Genomic DNA, 19,703 nt, shown 5'->3' on the forward strand with positions numbered 1-19,703 from the left:
CCTGCAATCTTCTAGGATGTCATAGGTCCCAGAAGATTGCCCGACCATTCAGGAGGTGTAGCATGACTTGCGCACCCGTCTGTGAAGCCACAAGCTGTCACAGCCGGTTGCTCATAGTTGTATTGCTGGCGAGAGGAGAGAGAGAGAATGGAGGGTTCGGATGGCTACATCACTGGATCCTGGGACTGGGGAGTGTGTGTTTAATAAAAGTCAGCAGACTGACTGGAGCTCCTCTTTAGGATAATAAAACAGTCATATAGAACAGTTATGTGCGTTGTTATTGTAAGTGGAAGAATCATAATGATATTATCTGGTACTACCTGTGTATTTCAATTGTATGATTTATTTTTCATACAGAATATTTAGTACTGATCCTTGCTGAATAGAGTTTATTTTAAAGAAATTCTGTCTTAGAGGTTTTAAAATAATATGAATAATAGAGGACTAAACATAACCACTCACAAATAAACTACCTGCACAAACAACTAAAAGTAGACAGAAGATGATGTATATTGAGAACAGATAGAGATGTATGGTACTGGACTGAATAAAAAGAGGGGAGAGGAGGCCGCTCATCGTATCTTCCTTGTGATACACATGGTGCAGAGGTCTGTGTCACAATGGAGGATTAAAGACTTTACTTAAAGAAGAATCAAGTGACTGGAGTTATGGTCGCATCCTTGGCCTACCTCTTCCAGTTCTGTGTGATCCTGCAATGTATGACACTCTTGAGATCAGGAATGCAGAGTCCGGCCTGTACCCTTAATCATATTCAGGTATTTGATGGATTCCAATATTTTCAGGATGGAGATTTGATCATTGGAGGAGTGCTCACTGTGAGGTCAAAAAAAGAAAATCTAGATTCACCTGAAAAAATTAAATACAGGTATGTAACTTACTTACTAAGGAGGAAAAACAAGTAATAGACAGAGAACAACAAATAGGGGTTTACGCAATGATTGCATGTGATGGAAATATTATAAGAATGTATATAATGGATATAGAATGTCTCCTCATTTACAAGAAAACCAAGCTGCCCAGAAAGTGACAGTAACAGGGGGTGAGTGACTGTGATTAGGGGATGGGTGACTGTGACAGGGGATGGGTGACTGTGACAGGGGATGGGTGACTGTGACAGGGGATGGGTGACAGTAACAGGGGGTGGGTGACAGTAACAGGGGGTGGGTGACAGTGACAGGGGGTGGGTGACTGTGACAGGGGATGGGTGACTGTGACAGGGGATGGGTGACTGTGACAGGGGATGGGTGACTGTGACAGGAGATGGATGACAGTAACAGGGAATGGGTGACTGTGACAGGGGGTGGGTGACTGACAGGGGATGGGTGACGGTGACAGGGGATGGGTGACGGTGACAGGGGATGGATGACAGTAACAGGGGGTGGGTGACTGTGACAGGAGATGGATGACAGTGACAGGGAATGGGTGACTGTGACAGGAGGTGGGTGACTGTGACAGGGGATGGGTGACTGTGACAGGAGGTGGGTGACTGTGACAGGAGGTGGGTGACTGTGACAGGAGGTGGGTGACTGTGACAGGAGATGGATGACAAAACTTGTGACAATCTATAACAGTGTCAGGGTGTTGGAGAAGTTGCTGGAAGAGTCTTTTCTTGAAAGCTGAAATATGGGGGGATTCCTCCATCCGCTCTGTTTGTGTGAATGGAGCGATCTGTTACTTTTTGTTGTTGTAAAAGTGATCACTTTAAATTTGTCCATTGATGATTTGTATTTTTTCATTCAGCCAGGTAGAGGAATCCTCCCCACTGAGACTTTGCATTCTGGCAGCTGTCAGAATATACAAATTTTTGTTCTACAAGGCCTCTGCTTTCGAAAATATATTATGTTCTGGGGGGGGGGGGGGTAGGTGCAGTAAATTAACTGCAGATTTTACATGTGTGCAAAAAAAAAAAAAATAGCTCTAGAGGGGTCATGGTTAAACCCAGGGGGAAGTTTTTTTGGGGAAGTGTAAATTGCGCTCACACTTTAATCCAAATTATTCTGTTACCGTTCTTTATAGCCCCATACATGCAGTCTGATTGGTGCTGTTTTTTGCGTTTGGCACATGGCAGAGTGGAGGGTTCCTATACTAAAGTCCTGCTGCAGATTGGCCACCCAGATTGTTTTCATGTCATTTATGGTGTTTTAAAGTTCAGATATAAAAGACACAAATGAATGCCACATTCAATAGCACATTATTACTTTGGTGTAAGTGCCGACATTTTACTTGGTATCAGCCACAGACTGGGGGAGGGACAAGACCTGTAAGTGTTTCTGTATAGCAGCAAAAAAAAATAAAAAATCAGGTCTCCGGTCCTGTCAGACAGAGCTGTGAAAATATCAGAACTGAAGGTAAGAGAGTTTGAGAAGAGAGGACACAACTGGCAGCAGGAGTAGTAGAGAGTTCATGTTACAGAGGGGAAAAGGAGCTGAATAGCTGACTAGTGATAAGTTTAAATCTTCCAGTGAAGAGATATTTAGGAAGATTTCCTTTCACTTCCTGTAGCATCTCCAGGACAAGAAATGAAGGGAAATCTCCCCTTTGATCCTGCCCTACTCTAAACAAACATAAGCTGATGGTTTAGTCTATACATAGGTTAGACTCGAACTTTGGCTGTTTAGAAGTTTGGATGAACCCCTGGACTTTAACCCATTTCACAGAATTGATGATGAATTTACAATGATGAACATTTTTTGGGGGATTCATTGTTTTTAATAAAGAACCTATCAAATGTTCTAGTAATTTCTAGGTAACAGCTTTATTTTTTTTTTTTTTTTACATAAGAAATTTTTATTGAGTTTTAAATAGAAAACATACATAATATACATTATACATAAGTACAAAAGCATGGAATGTATACACAAATAAAGAAGAGTGAATGGTAAGATAACACAAACTTGGAATAACATGGCAAAAATTAAGTGGAATAAACATCTTCATTATAACAGTGGGTTCATGGAGAGTAGTCATACAGATAACATGGCCACGAGTCTGTCTAATCTGAACATCGGGGATACCTGAGGCAGGGGGCCATATTAGTTAAGGAAATGCGTGGGGAAGGAAACATGTGCCACAGCGGCACCATTAACTGGGAGGTGTTATCCATGTTGTACATAGGGCAAGGGTTGAATATGGCCGGGATGCAGGCTAGTACCCACTAATTATCGGATAGGTAATCAATTTTTACCAAGAAGAGGAGACAAACAGACAAACAACAGAACGGGTGGGAATGAAGGGGAAGGGGAAGAAGGGTGAGGGGTGGGGGAGAGGAGGGGGAGATTGAGAAAGAACGTGAAGGGAGGGAGGGGAGGAGGGGGAGGGAGCAAGGGATGTAGAGGGGGGTGAGTGGGGATTAAAGTAAAGAAAAGAGGGCAAGCGGGGATGAAAAGGAACAGTATATGATCAAAAGTGTATCAATTAAATCATGAAGTGTTGTCTTTGGTTTCCATAATCGATTTGTAAGTGGCGGTACCCTTGAATCTGATCCAATCTATCCATAGGGCTGAAAACTTGTGGATTTGATCATTTGAAATGCTGATTAATTCCTCCATTTCCTCAATTCTATTGAGTCTAAGGAACCATTCCCTAGAAGATGGAATGGAGGTTGATTTCCAATGGCATGGCAGGCATAGTTTAGCAGCAGTTAGCATGTGACGGGCAAGGATCGGCCTGGGTGTGTTTTGAGTGGCTGGGACGTGGTTGAGAAGAAAATGGCTAGGGGTCAGGGGAAGGTCATAAGACGTGACCTCACGCACCAACCTGTGAACCATCTCCCAGAAAGGCTGGATATTGGGGCAGGACCACCAGATGTGAAGCATGGATTCCGGTTTCCTGACGGCACCTCCAACAGGTGTCAGGAACCCCAGGTTGAAATTTATGAATTCTATCTGGCGTCCTGTACCAACGCGTTAGGATTTTATATCCATTTTCCTGGGTGGTGACGTTAATAGAGGCCCGGTGAACCGAGCGGCACATAGTTTCCCAATCCTTTTCAGAAAGGGAGAGTTGGAGGTCACGGGACCAGGCTCGCGCAAAGGGGGCCAGAGCGACTGGAGGAGCGTCTAGTAGGTGGCTATAGAGTTCCGAAATCAAGTGTCGCTGTGGTTTGGCGCGGATGCTGATAGCTTCCAAAGGGGTCGGGGGTCTCGACCAATCGCTAGAGGTAGCTGAGGTAGTAAGAAAGTGTTGAATCTGGAAATAGGACCAGAGAGGAAGAGTGTATGGTGCTATGGAGCGATTAATCTCTTCCCAGGAGAGAAGATTTCCATCTTTGAAAAAACAGTGAGCAAGTATTTCCTGATGAGGCCAATTGTGTCGAAGGAAATTAAGTGAATTGCCGGGTGGAAATGCGGGATTCATCCTCAAAGAGGTCAAGGGGCCAGTTTGATCCTGGGAGGTTTCCCATCCCACAAAAATTTAGAACAGGTAGTCCGAAGGGTCGTGAAGAATGAAGCCGGGAGTTGAATGGGAGCCGCCTGGAATACATACAACAGTCTGGGAAGGATAGACATCTTGAGTAGGGCGGCCCTGCCAAACCAAGAAACGCGTATATTCTTCCAAGCCCTTAGGTCGCTGCAAATAGATGTCAGTAAGGGTTTATAATTGGTGTCAAAGAGGGATTCAAGGCGGCGGGGTATGTGTATGCCCAGATAGGGGATGGACGCTGGTGCCCATATGAAAGGGAAGTTAGTTTTGCATCTCTGCAGGTCCACATTAGGTAGAGTGACATTCAGGGCCATGGATTTGGAGTAATTAACTTTAAGATTTGAGAGGGAGTGAAAGAGTGCAAGGTCTTGAAGCAAGTTTGGCAGGGAGACGTGCGGGTGGGAAAGAAAAAGTAGCATATCATCCGCGAATGCCGCTACCTTGTGAGTGTTGTCACCTATCGGGATTCCACGTATGTTGGGGTTCGAGTGGATCATATTTAAAAAGGGTTCCAGAGAGAGTACAAAGAGGATGGGGGACAGGGGGCAGCCCTGTCGTGTACCATTGGAAAGGTGAAAGGCGTTCGACAGGTGGCCATTAACCCGTACTCGGGCTACCTGATTGGTGTATAGAGCGCGTATACTCAGTAGCATTCTCTCTCGCAATCCCATGGATGTCAGCATAGAGGAGAGATAGTCCCAGGCCACTCTGTCGAACGCCTTTTCAGCGTCTAGGGAGAGAAAGAAACCGGGGAGGTTATGGGAGGTAAGCCAGTGGTGAACGTTAAGTGCCCTAGTGGTGTTGTCCCGCGCCTCCCTCCCCGGGATGAACCCAACTTGGTCCAAAGAAACCAGGGAAGGAAGGAGCGGGACAAGCCGGTTGGCCAAAATCTTGGCATAAAGTTTAGCATCTACATTTAGAAGGGAGATAGGACGATAGCTGGAAACTAGCGTCTCGTCCTTACCTTCCTTAGGGATCACTGTAATGTAGGCTTCTAAAAGCGACGTGGATTGATGCTGGGATTCTGCAAGACTCCTAAAGGCTCTAACAAAGTGAGGTTTGAGTATGTCCTCAAAGGCCCGAAAGTATAGGAGGGGAAGACCATCAGGTCCAGGTGCTTTGCCCGGCTTCATCTCGCGTAGAGCTCTAGTGAGCTCTTCGGTGGTGATGGGAGATTCAAGAGCTTCTGCGTCTTGGGTAGATAGGGGGGATAAGCCATGAGATTTGAAAAAATTCTCGAGTTGAGATGTTCTTGATGCAGTCTGGGTAAGACTGCCAGGAGCTGGGGAGAGGTTGTATAGGCCCTTATAAAATTCCTCGAATTGACGGGCGATAGCCTCATTAGAGGAGTGGAGATTGCCCGCCGAATCTCTGATGGTATAGATGGAGGCGAGATTAGTTTTAGGGCGGGAGGCCCGGGCTAGCAGACGACCACTTTTATTACCCTGCTCGTAAAACACTTTACGGCTAAGGACAAGTCTACGATGTGCTTGGAGGCCTAATAGTTCTTTCAAGCGCGAACGGGTCTCAAATAGTTCCGACGCGGCTGTTTGGGCATGGGAGCGTTTGTGTGCCGTCTCGAGGACGGTAAGTCGGGAATATAGGTCTTGGAGTTCGCGTTGGCGTTCTTTTTTCAGGGATGCTGCTATTGCTAGGAGTTCGCCTCTAATTACGCACTTATGTGCTTCCCATTGAACAAGAGGTGTGGTGTCCAGAGTGTCGTTAATCTCAAAGTATTCCCTAAGTTTAGACTGCAGGCTGGAGAGAACTGGCCCATCCTTGAGGAGCGAGGGGTTCAATCTCCACGTTTTGGACTTAGTGACAAGTTCAGGGAATCGGAGCGTCATGGTTATAGGACTATGATCTGAGAGGATCCTAGGTTCAATAGTGGCACCCGAAAGGAATGGTAGGTCTGTTTGTGAGAGAAAAATGTAGTCGATTCTTGAAAATTTGGAGTGGGGGGCGGAGAAGAATGTGTAGTCCCTATCGTTAGGGAATAGCGTCCTCCAGGAATCATGAAGATGCAAGGATCGAAGTTGAAGGTGAATTTGGCGCAGTGCCCGGAATGGCAGCACTGAGGCACCGGTCGATGAATCTAGGAGGGGATTGAGAGGGGCGTTAAAATCTCCCCCAAATATCAAGAGTCCGGTAGTGAAGTCTGCAAGTTCCTGGCATACTGTTCGGAAAAAAGGTACTTGTTTGGTATTTGGCGCGTATATATTGGCTAGGGTCACTGGTCGAGAGTTAAGGTGGCCTTTAACAAAGAGGAATCTACCCTCTGGATCCGATCTAACGTCCAGAGGCTTGAAGTCGACTTGTTTAGCAAGTAAGATAGAAACTCCACGCGATTTGGAGCCTTCAGAAGTAGCATGAAATGCTGTAGGGAAGTGCTTATTAGAGAAGGAAAGCGGATCACCCGTTTTGAAATGAGTTTCCTGCACTAATACTATTTGGGCCCGCAAACGTGAGGCTTCGGCTAGAAATTGTGAGCGCTTTTCAGGAACGTTCAATCCCTGGGCATTGGACGAAAGAATCTTGATAGTGCGTTGCGTTTTGGTTATGGCAGGGGCAGGCATGATGACGTCCACTCAAAAAGGGAGACAAATCAGGGAGTATGAGAGGGTGTAACAGAGGGGGAGAGGAACGAGGCAGAGGGGGGAAGAGATAAAAAGGGGTGATAAGGGATAAGGGGGAGAGGAGATATGTAGGGGGGACCAGAAGGGAGACAAGGGGAGAGAGGGAAAGAGGGGAATGGGGGGAAAATGTGAGGAGGGTCGGGAAGGAGGAGGCTGGAGAAAACACAAGGAAAAGGAGAGCAAATAAGGTCCCCTAGCTTCCCTCTATCAGCAAATCGGAATGACCAGCCACTAGAGGAGGGGTAGGGGGGAAAGACACAAAGTGTCGCAGGTCAACAGACAGTATAAACTGCTGTTGAGGTGGGGAACAATAGTCTGGATACGATCCCAAGTTAGGCATGGGACGGCTCCGCACTGGGGATCAGCAGAGCGTGTGTAGTAAATGGCGGTGGGTGCCGCAATCAGTGAGACTGAGAGGGTCATTAGATATATTAAAGTGGTAGCCTGAGGTGGGTAGTACCGAATACCCAACAATAAACAAGTTTCAAACAGTGTATTAAAAAAAAAAAAAAAAGAGAAGAAAAAAAAAAAGAACCTGAAGTGTAGTACAGCGTAAACACAGGGGAGAAAGCTGGTAACAATAGCTGTAACAGATAGGTTGTATCCTGGGAAGAGGACAACAAGGTCAACATCTTAACTTGCCTGTGCATGAAGTAAACAGTTAACGAATTAACGGTAGGTACTCTCGGTCCAATTCAGTCCCCTGTCCCCGTTTATATGGCCTAATGGGAAGTCAGGGTCGGTCTGTGTCAGTCTCTGGAGTGGTGTCTGAAGGGGAATTGTTGGTGTCCACAAGCTTAGTTAAAGAAGGGGGGAGAAGTTGGTTTGGAAGGGAGATTGTAGGTATTCCGGGAGGTAAGGAGGGCGATTATATCGTGGGGAGCAGCATCAGTCTGGTCGGGCGGTATGAGTTGTATAGGTAGGGGGAGGTAGTCACAGGAAACCGTAGGATGAGAGGGGGAGTGGGGAATGAGGGTCCTGGGGAGGAGTTATAGTCGTCATTAATGAGGAGGAGGGAGGGGGATTAGGAGAGACCGCGACCAACAGTTCAGTGTCCAGAGCTACTCATCATACCATAAATAACATTCCTATGAAATACAACACCTCAATCTCTTTTGTCATCAAGATGTGGTCGTAGCAAGAATACATGCAAAGTTTAGGCAGTTTGAGGCAACTCAAAGCAACTCATCTCCCCTTCCCCCCCATGTAATAGCAAATACTGACAAAATAAAGGCGGCATAGGCTAATGACAAGACAGCATGTAGGTTAAACATTAAATAACTAGAATAATCGTAAGGGGAAACCTGTAGCAGCCAGTGGTGATGTATGGAGAATGCCATCCATGGGGCTCGCAGTGAGCACCGAGGTCCGTGGAGCAATGTCAGGTAGGTTGGTAGTTCTGAGTCCCCAGAGGCGCTGAATCGAGATGATAAAACCTGTGGAGAGTCAAGGGGAGAGGAAAACAAGGGGGGATATCGGGGGGAATGGGGATCAGTGACACATCCGTGGGCGATGTATAGGAGGGATCGGATGACCAAGAAGGGGGGGAGGGGGGTGGAATGTGGACATCAGAGTCTATGGAGCAGTCTAAATCAGTAAGGGTGTCGGTTGCCAACTGACAGAGGAAAATGGATCAGAAGGGGCAGCGAGGACTGGGGGTTGTAGCTGGATAGATTCACAATAACAAAGTCCAGAGCAGGGGGGTATGAGGAGTATGGGGGGGTAGGACCAAGGGGGGAATGGGACAAGAGTACCTTTAAGGAAGTTTCAGTCAGGCATCAGCGATCAGCTAGAGAGTTCAGAGCTTCAACTTCTCCCGTTGGCGGGCTGGCGATCGAAGAGGACTTGAGCGACGATCATCTCTGGAGCGCATGGGAGTAGCATCGTGGTGCGAATGGCGTCTTCTGCGTTGTCTGCTTCTCTGTGCTTTAGGGGTATTGGAGGCGGTAACTGAGATCCAGGGGTCTGGTGTGTAGAACTCTCCATACCAGTCGGGCAGGTCCATCACAGGAATGTCAAAGGCATCGCAGAAAGCAGGTATGTCATCAGGGATTTTTAAGGATGCGGACCTGCCCCGAAAGGTGGCAAAGAGGCAAAATGGAAAGCGCCACCTGTACGTGATACCTCTGGTGCGGAGAGCTTCTAGTAGGGGGCGTAGGGCTCTGCGATTTTGCAGAGTGATGGGCGAGAGGTCCTGGAAGAGTTTCAGCTCAGTCCCCTCAAACTGTACACGATCCCGGCCCCTCGCTTTTCTGAGAATTGCTTCTTTAAGGGGGTAACTCACCAGGCAGCAGATCACATTGCGTGGTGGATCGGAGTCTCCCGCTCGGGGGCGCAGGGCCCGGTGTGCTCTCTCGAAATCGATCGGGGTGTCCGCCGGTCTCTCGAGGAGGTCGTTGAAGATCGTTGTTAGCGAGGTGGTCAAGTCGGGGGGTTCCACAGACTCCGGGAGGCCCCGCAAGCGGATATTATGCCTCCTTCCCCGATTGTCCAGATCCTCAAGGTGGCGGTTTATCTCGATGAGGTGGGATGTGTACAGGTCCGTGCCCCTCTGGAGCTGCTTGATGGCGGCCGCATGAGTGGCAGAGGCCTTCTCTGTGACGTCCAATCTGGCGGTCACTGAGCGTAATTCTGCAGTGAGTTCCGATATAGCAGAGCCCAAGGTGGATTTAATGTCCGCGGCCACATTTTGAAGATCCGTGAGGCTCGGAAGGGGTACTGCGGTGGTCGGCTGAGCCTGGGATCCGGAGGCGATAGAGGGTTGCGCCATGGGGGAGCTGGGCGCGGGAGCCGGGGAGGCCGCACGCTGGCTGTTCTTCTGCGTGCGGAAGATGGCTGGGATGTTTCCCGTGAGTTGGGTCTCCTGATCAGGCATCGCCCGGCTGGCTGAGGCACTGCGACCCGATCTGAGCATGATTTGGAGGTTGAGGGCACCCGAAAAAGCGTTTAGTAGATCCCCAGTGCGTGGAGCCGAGCTAACATGCGGCCATTCGAGTCCGGTGCCAAGCCACGCCCCCTTTTTTTTTTTTTTTTTTTTTTTTTTTTTTTTTGTGAATGAGTAAGAGTTACCCCTAATCATTCACATTGAGGGTGGTATCTAGGCACCCCCTTATTATTAAAGGGGGCTTTCAGATTCCACTAAGATCCTGTAGACTCCACTTTCAGATTCCACTAAGATCCTGCAAGGGTTGTGAGGTAGAAACCCTTGATCTCATTAACAAGGACACAAGATGCTTTGCCAGGGGTCCCCCCCCCCCCTACAAGGCACCTCTCATAAAGGGGGCATGAGGCTTGATATTTTTCACGAGGAGAGGTGCATGCTCGTCCCTCTCTTCCCTATCCAGCCAGGCTGCATGCTTGGATTAAGCGTCTGGTATGAATTTTTAAGGGGACCTTGCTTTTTATTTTTGCATGTAGCCCCCATTAAAATCTGTACCAGAACCATATGGTCTGGCATACAATATATATCATGGAGAACCTCATGTGCTTTTTTTTTTCCCCTGTATTTCCATAAAATCCATACACGACTCAAAAGGATTTACTTTAAGCATTTAAAAAAATCACTGCTCCTGACCAAATGGATTCTATAAAAATGTTTTTGCATTGGCACATGTCCCCCAGGGCGGTGCCTGCTCCCTCTTTTTACAACGCCTTGACTATTAGAGCAGAAAAATAGCATTTTAAATTGAATCAGTTTCAACAAAGTTCATAAAACCCCTGCTCAACTGAACCTAGAGCCGTTTGGCTGATCACTACCTGCCAGGCCTGTGCAGAATATCCCAAAACAGTCCACAAACAGGTATTCTGGATCTACAAAGGCCACATGATTGGTGTAAACATCTAGTGGTGAAACGGAGTTGTAAAGGCAGAAGGTATTTTTTTATCTAAATGCATTCTATACATTAAGATAAAAAGCCTTCTGTGTGCAGCAGCCACCCCAGCACCCCTAATACTTACCTGAGGTCTCTCTAGCTCCAGCAATGTTGTAGGAATGTCTCGGGCATCTGGACTCCCCTCCTTATTGGCTGAGACAGCAACGCGGCGCCATTGGCTCCTGCTACTGTCAATCAAAGTCAGTCAGCCAATGAGAATAGAAAGGGGATGGGGCCGGGCCGCAGCTCTGTGTCTAAACGGACACACGGAGTTGTGACTCAGCTCGGGTGCCCCTGTTGTAAAATTTTGTCGGACCCGTGAAAAAATCGGACCTCGTCACTTCCGGTTACAGAGCATCACAAAACAGCTGATGGGAGTCGTCTGTGCGCATGCGCAGAAGACATTTTTCGAGGTTTGGCGAAATTATAACAGAGAACGGACAGCTGACTGAGAGAAGGCGGGGCTGAGGTGCGACGGAGGACATCGCCGCGTCATCGAGACATTACAGGGACGGAGGCACATATGCAGAGCTGAATAGAGGAGGTGGGACGGAGGTGCGGCCGTTTAATAAATACAGGGCTTAAGCGACTCCTTCTGTTTTATTATCTTTAGTAATTATCGTATTATTTATCCTTTGGATTTCATTACATTTAGTATTTCTTATTTTGTATTGTAGAAATATTAAATGTTATGAAATCCTAACGATAGGAGTCGCTAAAGTCCTGCATTTATTACACGGCCGCACCTCCGTCCCGCCTCCTCTATTCAGCTCTGCAGATGACTCGGCGGTGTCTTCCGTCCCACCTCAGCCCCGCCTCCTCTCAGTGAACTGCCCGCTATGTGTTATAATTTTACCAAACTAAGATAATGTCTTGTGCGCATGCGCACTTGAGACTCCCATCAGCTGTTTCATGATGTAGGGCCACCGGAAGTGACGAGGTCCGATTTTTTCATGGGTCCGACAAAATTTTAGAACACCTCCATAGCGAGCTGCTTTCTCTGGGTGCATCCAGCAGGAGGGAGGGGCCAAGAGAGCCAAAGAAGGACCCGAGAAGAGGAGTTTCTGGGCTGCTCTGTGAAAATCCACTGCAACAGAGCAGGTAAGTAGAACATTTTTGTTATTTTTAATTTTAAAAAAGGGAGACTTTTCAATCACTTTAAATTTGCAAACCTGCTGTGTAAAATTTTGCCTTAACCCTCTGTATTTAATATTAAGTTGATCACTTGTATGAATATTTTAAAATAATTTTACATATATTGTATAATGAAATTATTAACGTGCTGTTTTGGAAAAATAAACTTTTTGTAGCTCATCTTCCCGGTATTTCATGAACCTCCTAGCTTTCCTTGCCGCAATTGATAATATTAACCAGGATCCAGACATCTTACCCAATATCACTCTCGGTTTCCATCTATATGACTCATGGCTTGAACCCAGGAAGGCTGTACAGAGTGTGTTGCAGATTTTATCTGGACCAAATGGGACAGTTCCCAATTATTCCTGTAAAGGACAAGGCATGCTGGCTGGTGTTATTGGAGATCAATATTCATCCACAACTATCCCAATCGCCCAAATCCTCGGACTGTACAGATACACACAGGTGAGTGAAAAATCTACATATATTTGCAATACTATTCTAATCATCAGAGACAACAATATACATTTTACCAAAATATGCCAAACAGTGGAAGTTAAAGTGTATGTAAACTCTAACAGCTAAAGTGTTTGCGTGGGGGCAAGTTAGGGGGGCGTGGCTTGGCACCGGACCTGAATGGCCGCATGGTAGAGGAGCTCTCTGCACTGGGGGATTAATATTAGCTTTTTGGTGTCTCATCTATCACCCCAACATGGTCAGATCGGGCCGCAGCGCATCAGCCAGCCGAGTACCACCCGACCAGACGATCCAAAACTCTGGCAACATTCCAGCGATCTTTAGAGCTCAGCGGGAAGGCCTACGAGCGGCCTCATCATCTCCAGCACCCCGCTCTCCTGAAGTACAGCCTGCCTCCTCCTCACCGCTCCAACTGGGGACGAACATGGCGACTCCACTACCCAGCCTGGCGGACCTACAAACAGTTGCGGCCGATATAAAACATACCCTGGGATCAGCTATCACGGAGCTTTCAGTCGAGCTGCGTTCTGTAACAGCCCGCCTCACAGAGACAGAGAAGTCATCGATTACCCAGGCGACCGCCATCAAACAGCTTCAGCGATCAACTGATGCCCAAACAACACACCTTATCGAGATCAACAGACACCTGGAAGATCTCGATAATCGGGGTCGGAGGCACAATAATCGCCTGAGAGGTCTCCCTGAATCAGTGGAACCACCCGCTCTGGTGCCTGCAATGACCGCCATCTTCAATGACCTACTCGAGCGCCCTGCAGACACTCCTGTAGAATTTGAAAGAGCTCACCGCGCCCTCAGACCGAGAGGAGCGGATAATGATCCCCCGAGAGATGTGGTGGCATGCCTGGTCAGCTATCAAGTTAAGGAGGCTATCCTGAAGAAAGCGAGAGCCCGAGATCGCATCTCCTATGAAGGCTCTGAGGTAAAGCTCTTCCAAGACTTATCTACCATAACCCTGCAAAACCGACGGGCTCTTCGTCCCCTGCTGGAAACCCTGCGTTCAAAAGGCATTACTTACAGATGGCGCTTTCCCTTTTGCCTATCTGCATCATTCCGGGGCAGATCTGCAGCTCTCAGAGTCCCAGATGATTTACCCGCCTTCTGCGATGCCATGGAGGTCCCTATAATAGACTTACCTGACTGGTACAGCACCTTCTACACTCCGGAACCCTGGATCTCAGTGACATCCTCTTCAACTCCGAAGTCCCAACGCCACCGACACAGACGCCGTCAATCACACCCTGGCTCCACACCTAACCGTGGAAGAGATGATCACCGGAACAGCCCTCGTCGTTCCCCAACCCAGCAGAGGGAACATGTAGACCTATAACTTCATTCCTACATGCAGCCTGGATGCCTGACAATGTGAGTCTCTCCTTTCTCCCTGCTCTACCCTAAGATGCCCTTTCCCCAGATTTATAGACTTCCTAACCACCCCATGCCCTCTATAGCTCCTGGGAATATTACCCCCCCAATTCTCCTCCTCGATCACAAACTCTAAATACCCTGAACTGGAATTGCAAGCAGATTCTGTCTCGCTCGCTTTTGGCCCTCTCCCCCCCCTCCTCCCATCGATCTGTCTGTGAGACTGTTTGCATCGCCTGCTGCTTATTTCCCTATACACGATCCATCACCATTCTTCACCTTAGCAATATATACTATCCCTGTCATCCTGAATTACCGATGACACCGATCCAAGCTGAACTGAACTTTTTGCAGGAACTGTCTGGCACCAGAGAGGATGCTTGATCCCTGTCTCCAGCACTCAGGCTGAAAGATGGTTAACGTTCTCGCAACAGGATCTAATGTAATGTGTGACTTAGGAAGATAGTGCAGGCTCGTGAAATCAGGCTTCTACACCTCTCAACTGTTGTTTGGTTGGTGGATGGTGACCTGGGTTTGATGATGGGGGGGGGGGGGGACGGATGTAAGGGGAGTCTGATTATCTGACTTCTAGCTGCAGAAAATGCAATTCTATATGCCTCTTCAGATATCCGTCGGCTGTCACTTCCCTATCTTTTTGCTCAAATCACTCCATCATTATATTCACCTCCTCTCCCCTTCCTTTCTCCCTTCCCCTTCCCTCCAGTCCCTTCCCTTCCCCCCTCCTTCTCCTACCCCCTCCTCATTCCCCCCCTAATCCTTTCCCCTCAATACCCTCCCCAACTCCTATTTTTCCAACTCCTATTTCCAATTAATATCCCTATATTTTCTATATTCTATTTTTCCAACTCCTATATCTATAATCTATGGGACTGATGATGTATACTTTGTTATGCTATACAATAGAAGGTAATATTAGGTTGCACTAAGTTATATTTTAGGATGGGGATTGTGCATGTGGCCTATGGGACTTTTATGGACTTCCATGATCCCCTCGGCGATATGTTCTTATTCCTTCCTTACTTAAATCATGCTTATCTTCATATTGAAATGCAACTATACTTCTAGGCTCAATAGTACTGTATTACTAAACCAGTGGTGTTTTGTTAAATTTCCATATACCGATAATAATCACCAACAGGTTTAAAAGGTATTGCAAACATTAATGTAATATTTGCCTGATGCTCCAACTTGACTTCAGATCACAATCAATAAGCCCCAGTACCGAAATACAAAATCGGCATCCAGCCATGATAAGATCTGGAGTTATCGAACCTTGACTCCATAGATTATTTCCCCTCTCCCCATCCCTGCTCCCTCCCACCTTCCTTTCCCCCCCATTTCCCCTCTTCCCTCCTTTCCCCCCCCATCCCCCCTCCCCCCTTCCCCCTCCACCCCTCTCCTTCTCCCTTCCCTTCCCCTCCTCCCTCCCCCCTTCCCCCTCCCCCTCTCCCCCCCCCATCCCTAGCCTCACTCTCTCATCCCTCTTCCCCTATAATCCCCTCATCCCAATTACCCCACATGTCCCCTGCATCTTCATCTCCCTATACCCTCCTCAGTGATCTGACTCTACTCCCTACCCGTTCAACATTGCCAGACCTCACAGTCAACTACTTCTCGGCATACAGGCTCACCAAAACTTCTCAGCCAATCTAATACAATTGTTTAAATGTTCATACTATCTTGTTACTAACTGTCAAGTTGATTTAAATACCTTAGCGGTTATGCAATTTTGTTTATATGTGATGTTACATCCACCCTTAAGGTTTCACTACTCTACATTATTTACCTTTCGCTTGAGCCGGTCACTGTTACATTTGATCTGGACCAAATATGAACACAGGGACGCTCATAACCCTATACTACATATATCTCTAGGTATACCGGAGACAATTTTCTCCTTTTTGCATTCCATACAGGCTCCAAGAAGAGCCCCTGACGACCCGGGCTCCTTAAGACCATTATCTGCAATTGTTTTTATACAATTCACTTTTTTTTATCTACATTTTGAGACACCAAAGATTTTTGTTTCCCTACATTTCCCTGCTATTCCCCCAGTGCCGTGCAGTCCCACGGTTATCTGGTTTTTGTTCTAAGACCCCTCCCCGCACCACAGCGGGTGCCTGTGTTGACCTCGGGCGCCCGTTGAACCTAGCACCAAGTGCGCATTTCTTCACCCCCCAGAATAAAGTTTTCCTGGTAATCTTGGTGAGCTTTCTGGGGGCGTCTCCCTATATATCTCTTTTCTGTCACTCTCAATAACTCCTCCAACCTTCCTATCTCTACTCTTCTCCTCTTCCCTCCCCCCCCCTTTTTTTTTTTTTCTCTCTCCCAGATTTTACCCCCCTTTCCCTATTCCCCTTCCATCATGACCAACCCCAAGTTGACACAAATTCAAAACCGTGTCAAAATTCTCTCACTGAATGCACATGGCCTAAATGTGCCAGAAAAACGTTCGCAAACGCTATCAGAAGCCCATAGACTACGGGCACAAATTATTTTATTGCAGGAAACCCATTTTCGAACCGGAGACCCAATTTATCTTTCCAACAAACGATACCCTACGGGATTCCACTCCACGACAGAAGGCACCAAATCACGAGGAGTCTCGATTCTATTTGCACGTCAATTAGACTTTAAACTGGTTGACATCAAAAGAGATCCTAATGGTAGATTTCTTTTTGTAAAGGGACTTCTTGCCTCTCGCCCAATTACAATCGCAAACGTATATGCCCCTAACACCAAACAGGTGGCCTTTTTTCGTTCAACCTTACAGGAACTTCAGGACTTTACAACTGGGCTTCTAATTCTTGGAGGTGATTTCAACGCCCCTCTGAACCCCTTAATTGACTCCTCCACAGGCAATTCGGTCCTTCCCTATAAGGCTTTACGACAAATCACTACACAACTTCAATCCCTCCGTCTCCACGACACTTGGAGATTGACCCATCCAGACACCAGAGATTACACCTTTTTTTCTTCACCTCATCAAAAATTCTCTAGGATCGACTACCTTTTCCTATCCCAACCAGATCTTCCTTATCTCTCCTCCTCCTCGATAGAAACCAGTGTGCTATCCGACCACAATCCTATCACCTTAACTTTGAGGTTTCCAGAAGTAGAAACAAGAAGTAAGACTTGGAAACTAAATGCCTCACTCCTAAAAGACACACAGGCAATCACCAGGATCCAAAACACCCTGAAAGATTATTTCAATTTGAATGATACCCCAGATACCACAGCTCTCACCCAATGGGAGGCTCACAAGTGTGTGATCCGGGGAGAATTTTTGGCACTATCTGCAACACTTAAATGGGCCCGACAGAAAGACCTTACGGACCTATACTCTAAACTCGAAGCACTTGAAAAATCCTACAAACGCTCACAGGCACAATCCACTCTATCAGAATTGACAGCGATACGAACCGAACTGCGAGATAAGTTGGGCTTACAAGCCCACCGCAGACTCGTTCTTTCTCGCAAATTATTCTACGAACAGGGGAATAAAAGTGGTCGCCTTCTGGCGCGGTCTATACGCCCACAGCACACGTCCTCCCCAGTACACTTTATTAAGGATGCTTCTGGCAAGGACCACCACTCTAACCCTGACATTGCAAAACAATTTGAGTGTTATTATAGGAAACTATATAATCTCACAGACTCACTTGCCACTAAACCTTCTCCAGAAGCCAGGAAAGCTCAATTAGATAAGTTCTTCCATGATCACGGCATGAGCCCCATTTCCGAGTCCGATGCGATCTCCATGGAAGCTCCCATAACTGGTGAAGAACTACACCGCGCCCTCAAAGAAATGAAGCCGGGGAAATGCCCAGGCCCCGATGGGCTCTCGCTTCAGTACTATCGTTCTTTTGCTGTTACCCTCACGCCACATTTTCTCCGTGCATTTGGGAGCTTAGCTACATCCCCTAACCACTCACCTTCTCTTTTGGAGGCACATATCTCTGTTATCCCGAAATCAGGAAAAGACCCCTCCCTAGTCACTAGTTATAGACCGATCTCCCTCCTAAATGTAGATGCCAAGCTATATGCAAAAATTTTGGCCAATAGAATACTCCCCTTTCTGCCATCTCTCGTTTCCCTTGACCAAGTAGGCTTTGTTCCCGGCAGGGAGGCGAGAGATAATACCACAAAGGCCCTAAATATCCACCACTGGTTGACAACAAAGAAAACCCCTGGGTTCTTTCTCTCTTTGGATGCAGAGAAGGCGTTCGACAGGGTGGCCTGGGACTACCTAATTAAGACCCTGGAGTCCATTGGACTCCGTACCAGGATGCTCTCGAACATCCAGGCACTTTACACAGATCAAACTGCTAGAGTCAAGGTCAATGGTCACCTGTCGGACGCCTTCCAACTATCCAACGGCACAAGACAGGGATGCCCACTCTCTCCTATCCTTTTCGTTCTATCCCTCGAACCCTTTCTGAACATGCTTCGCCAAAACCCCAACATCCACGGGGTACAGATTAGTAATACCACCCATAAAGTAGCTGCGTTCGCGGACGACATGCTTCTTTTTCTGTCGCAACCGCACATTTCCATTCCGAACTTATTGAAAGACCTGGAATAATATGGTTCTATATCCAACCTCAAAGTTAACCATTCAAAATCAATGGCTCTCAACGTCTCCTTACCTATTACCGAGGTGAATCGTTGTCAATCTAATTTCCCCTTTCTTTGGGCAAACACAACACTCCCATACTTAGGCATACATATTCCCCGTGACCTGTCACATCTTTATGCTTCCAACTATCAACCCCTCCTGTCAGCAATCAATACAGATTTAAAATCTTGGAGGAATATTCAGGTTTCATGGTTTGGAAGGGCTGCCATTCTTAAAATGTCTATTCTCCCCAAATTGTTGTACCTTTTCCAAACAATCCCCATACATATTCCCCCAGCCTTTTTTTCTACCCTACGCATTTCATGGCGGAACTTTATTTGGCAAGATAAACCACCTAGGATTAAGTTTTCTCGTCTTACAGCCCCCAAACACAGAGGAGGTCTCAACTTGCCAGATGTGACCAGTTATTACAAAGCATGCCTTCTCGGCAGAATAGTTGATTGGACCCTTCATGCTGAACATAAAGAGGTGGTTAGGATGGAGAATGTCTGGACATCCACTCCGCTGCACCTTCTACCGTGGCTTCCGTTATCAGACATAACTCAATCTATTAAACTACACCCCTTCATTGGGCCTCCGCTACTCATCCATGATTCATGGCGTAAGAAGTTGAAAATTGATCCCCGCTGTGGCCCACTGACCTCCCTTAGGCTAAATCCAGCCTTTCCACCAGGCATGTCTACCGGCTTTCTGCGTTCCCTTTGGCCCCACAAAGAAATCTTAGCCAAACACTTTTACAAAGATGGAGCATTCATCTCATGGGAAAGTCTTAACTCCTCACTACACCCCTCAAGCATACCATTGTGGACTTTTTTTCAAATACGCCACTTCCTCTCTTCCAAAGGCACCCCGGCTTTATGGTCAAGACCCAGGACACCATTGGAAAACATATGTGAACGTTCCCATCCTCAAAGACACACAATCTCAGAACTATATGGTCACATACTTGATGCCCCATCTGCATCCTCTGCTACTTTTTCCCTTGCCTGGTCGAAAGACTTACAACTGTCCCTTTCTGAAAAAGACTGGGAAGCAATCTGCCGCTCACCCCACCGCACCTCGATTAATGTCACTGCACAAGAAAATGGATACAAA

General features: G+C 47.2%; 1 protein-coding gene across 1 annotated transcript in view; it reads left to right on the forward strand.

Moving 5' to 3' along the window:
• Positions 1 to 668: 668 nt before the first annotated feature.
• LOC309567629 (vomeronasal type-2 receptor 26-like) overlaps positions 669 to 19,703 on the forward strand; it is a gene marked incomplete at both ends in the record, with an annotated part of 68,104 nt that continues 49,069 nt past the window's right edge. Inside the window, 2 exons of the mRNA XM_082273044.1 lie at positions 669 to 886; positions 12,262 to 12,553. Coding sequence (XP_082129170.1) covers positions 669 to 886; positions 12,262 to 12,553 — 510 coding nt within the window. The remainder of the gene's footprint in view (positions 887 to 12,261; positions 12,554 to 19,703) is intronic.

Source organism: Pelophylax lessonae (assembly GCF_965119305.1).
Source record: "Pelophylax lessonae genome assembly, chromosome: 1".
NCBI classification, from domain to species: domain Eukaryota; kingdom Metazoa; phylum Chordata; class Amphibia; order Anura; family Ranidae; genus Pelophylax; species Pelophylax lessonae.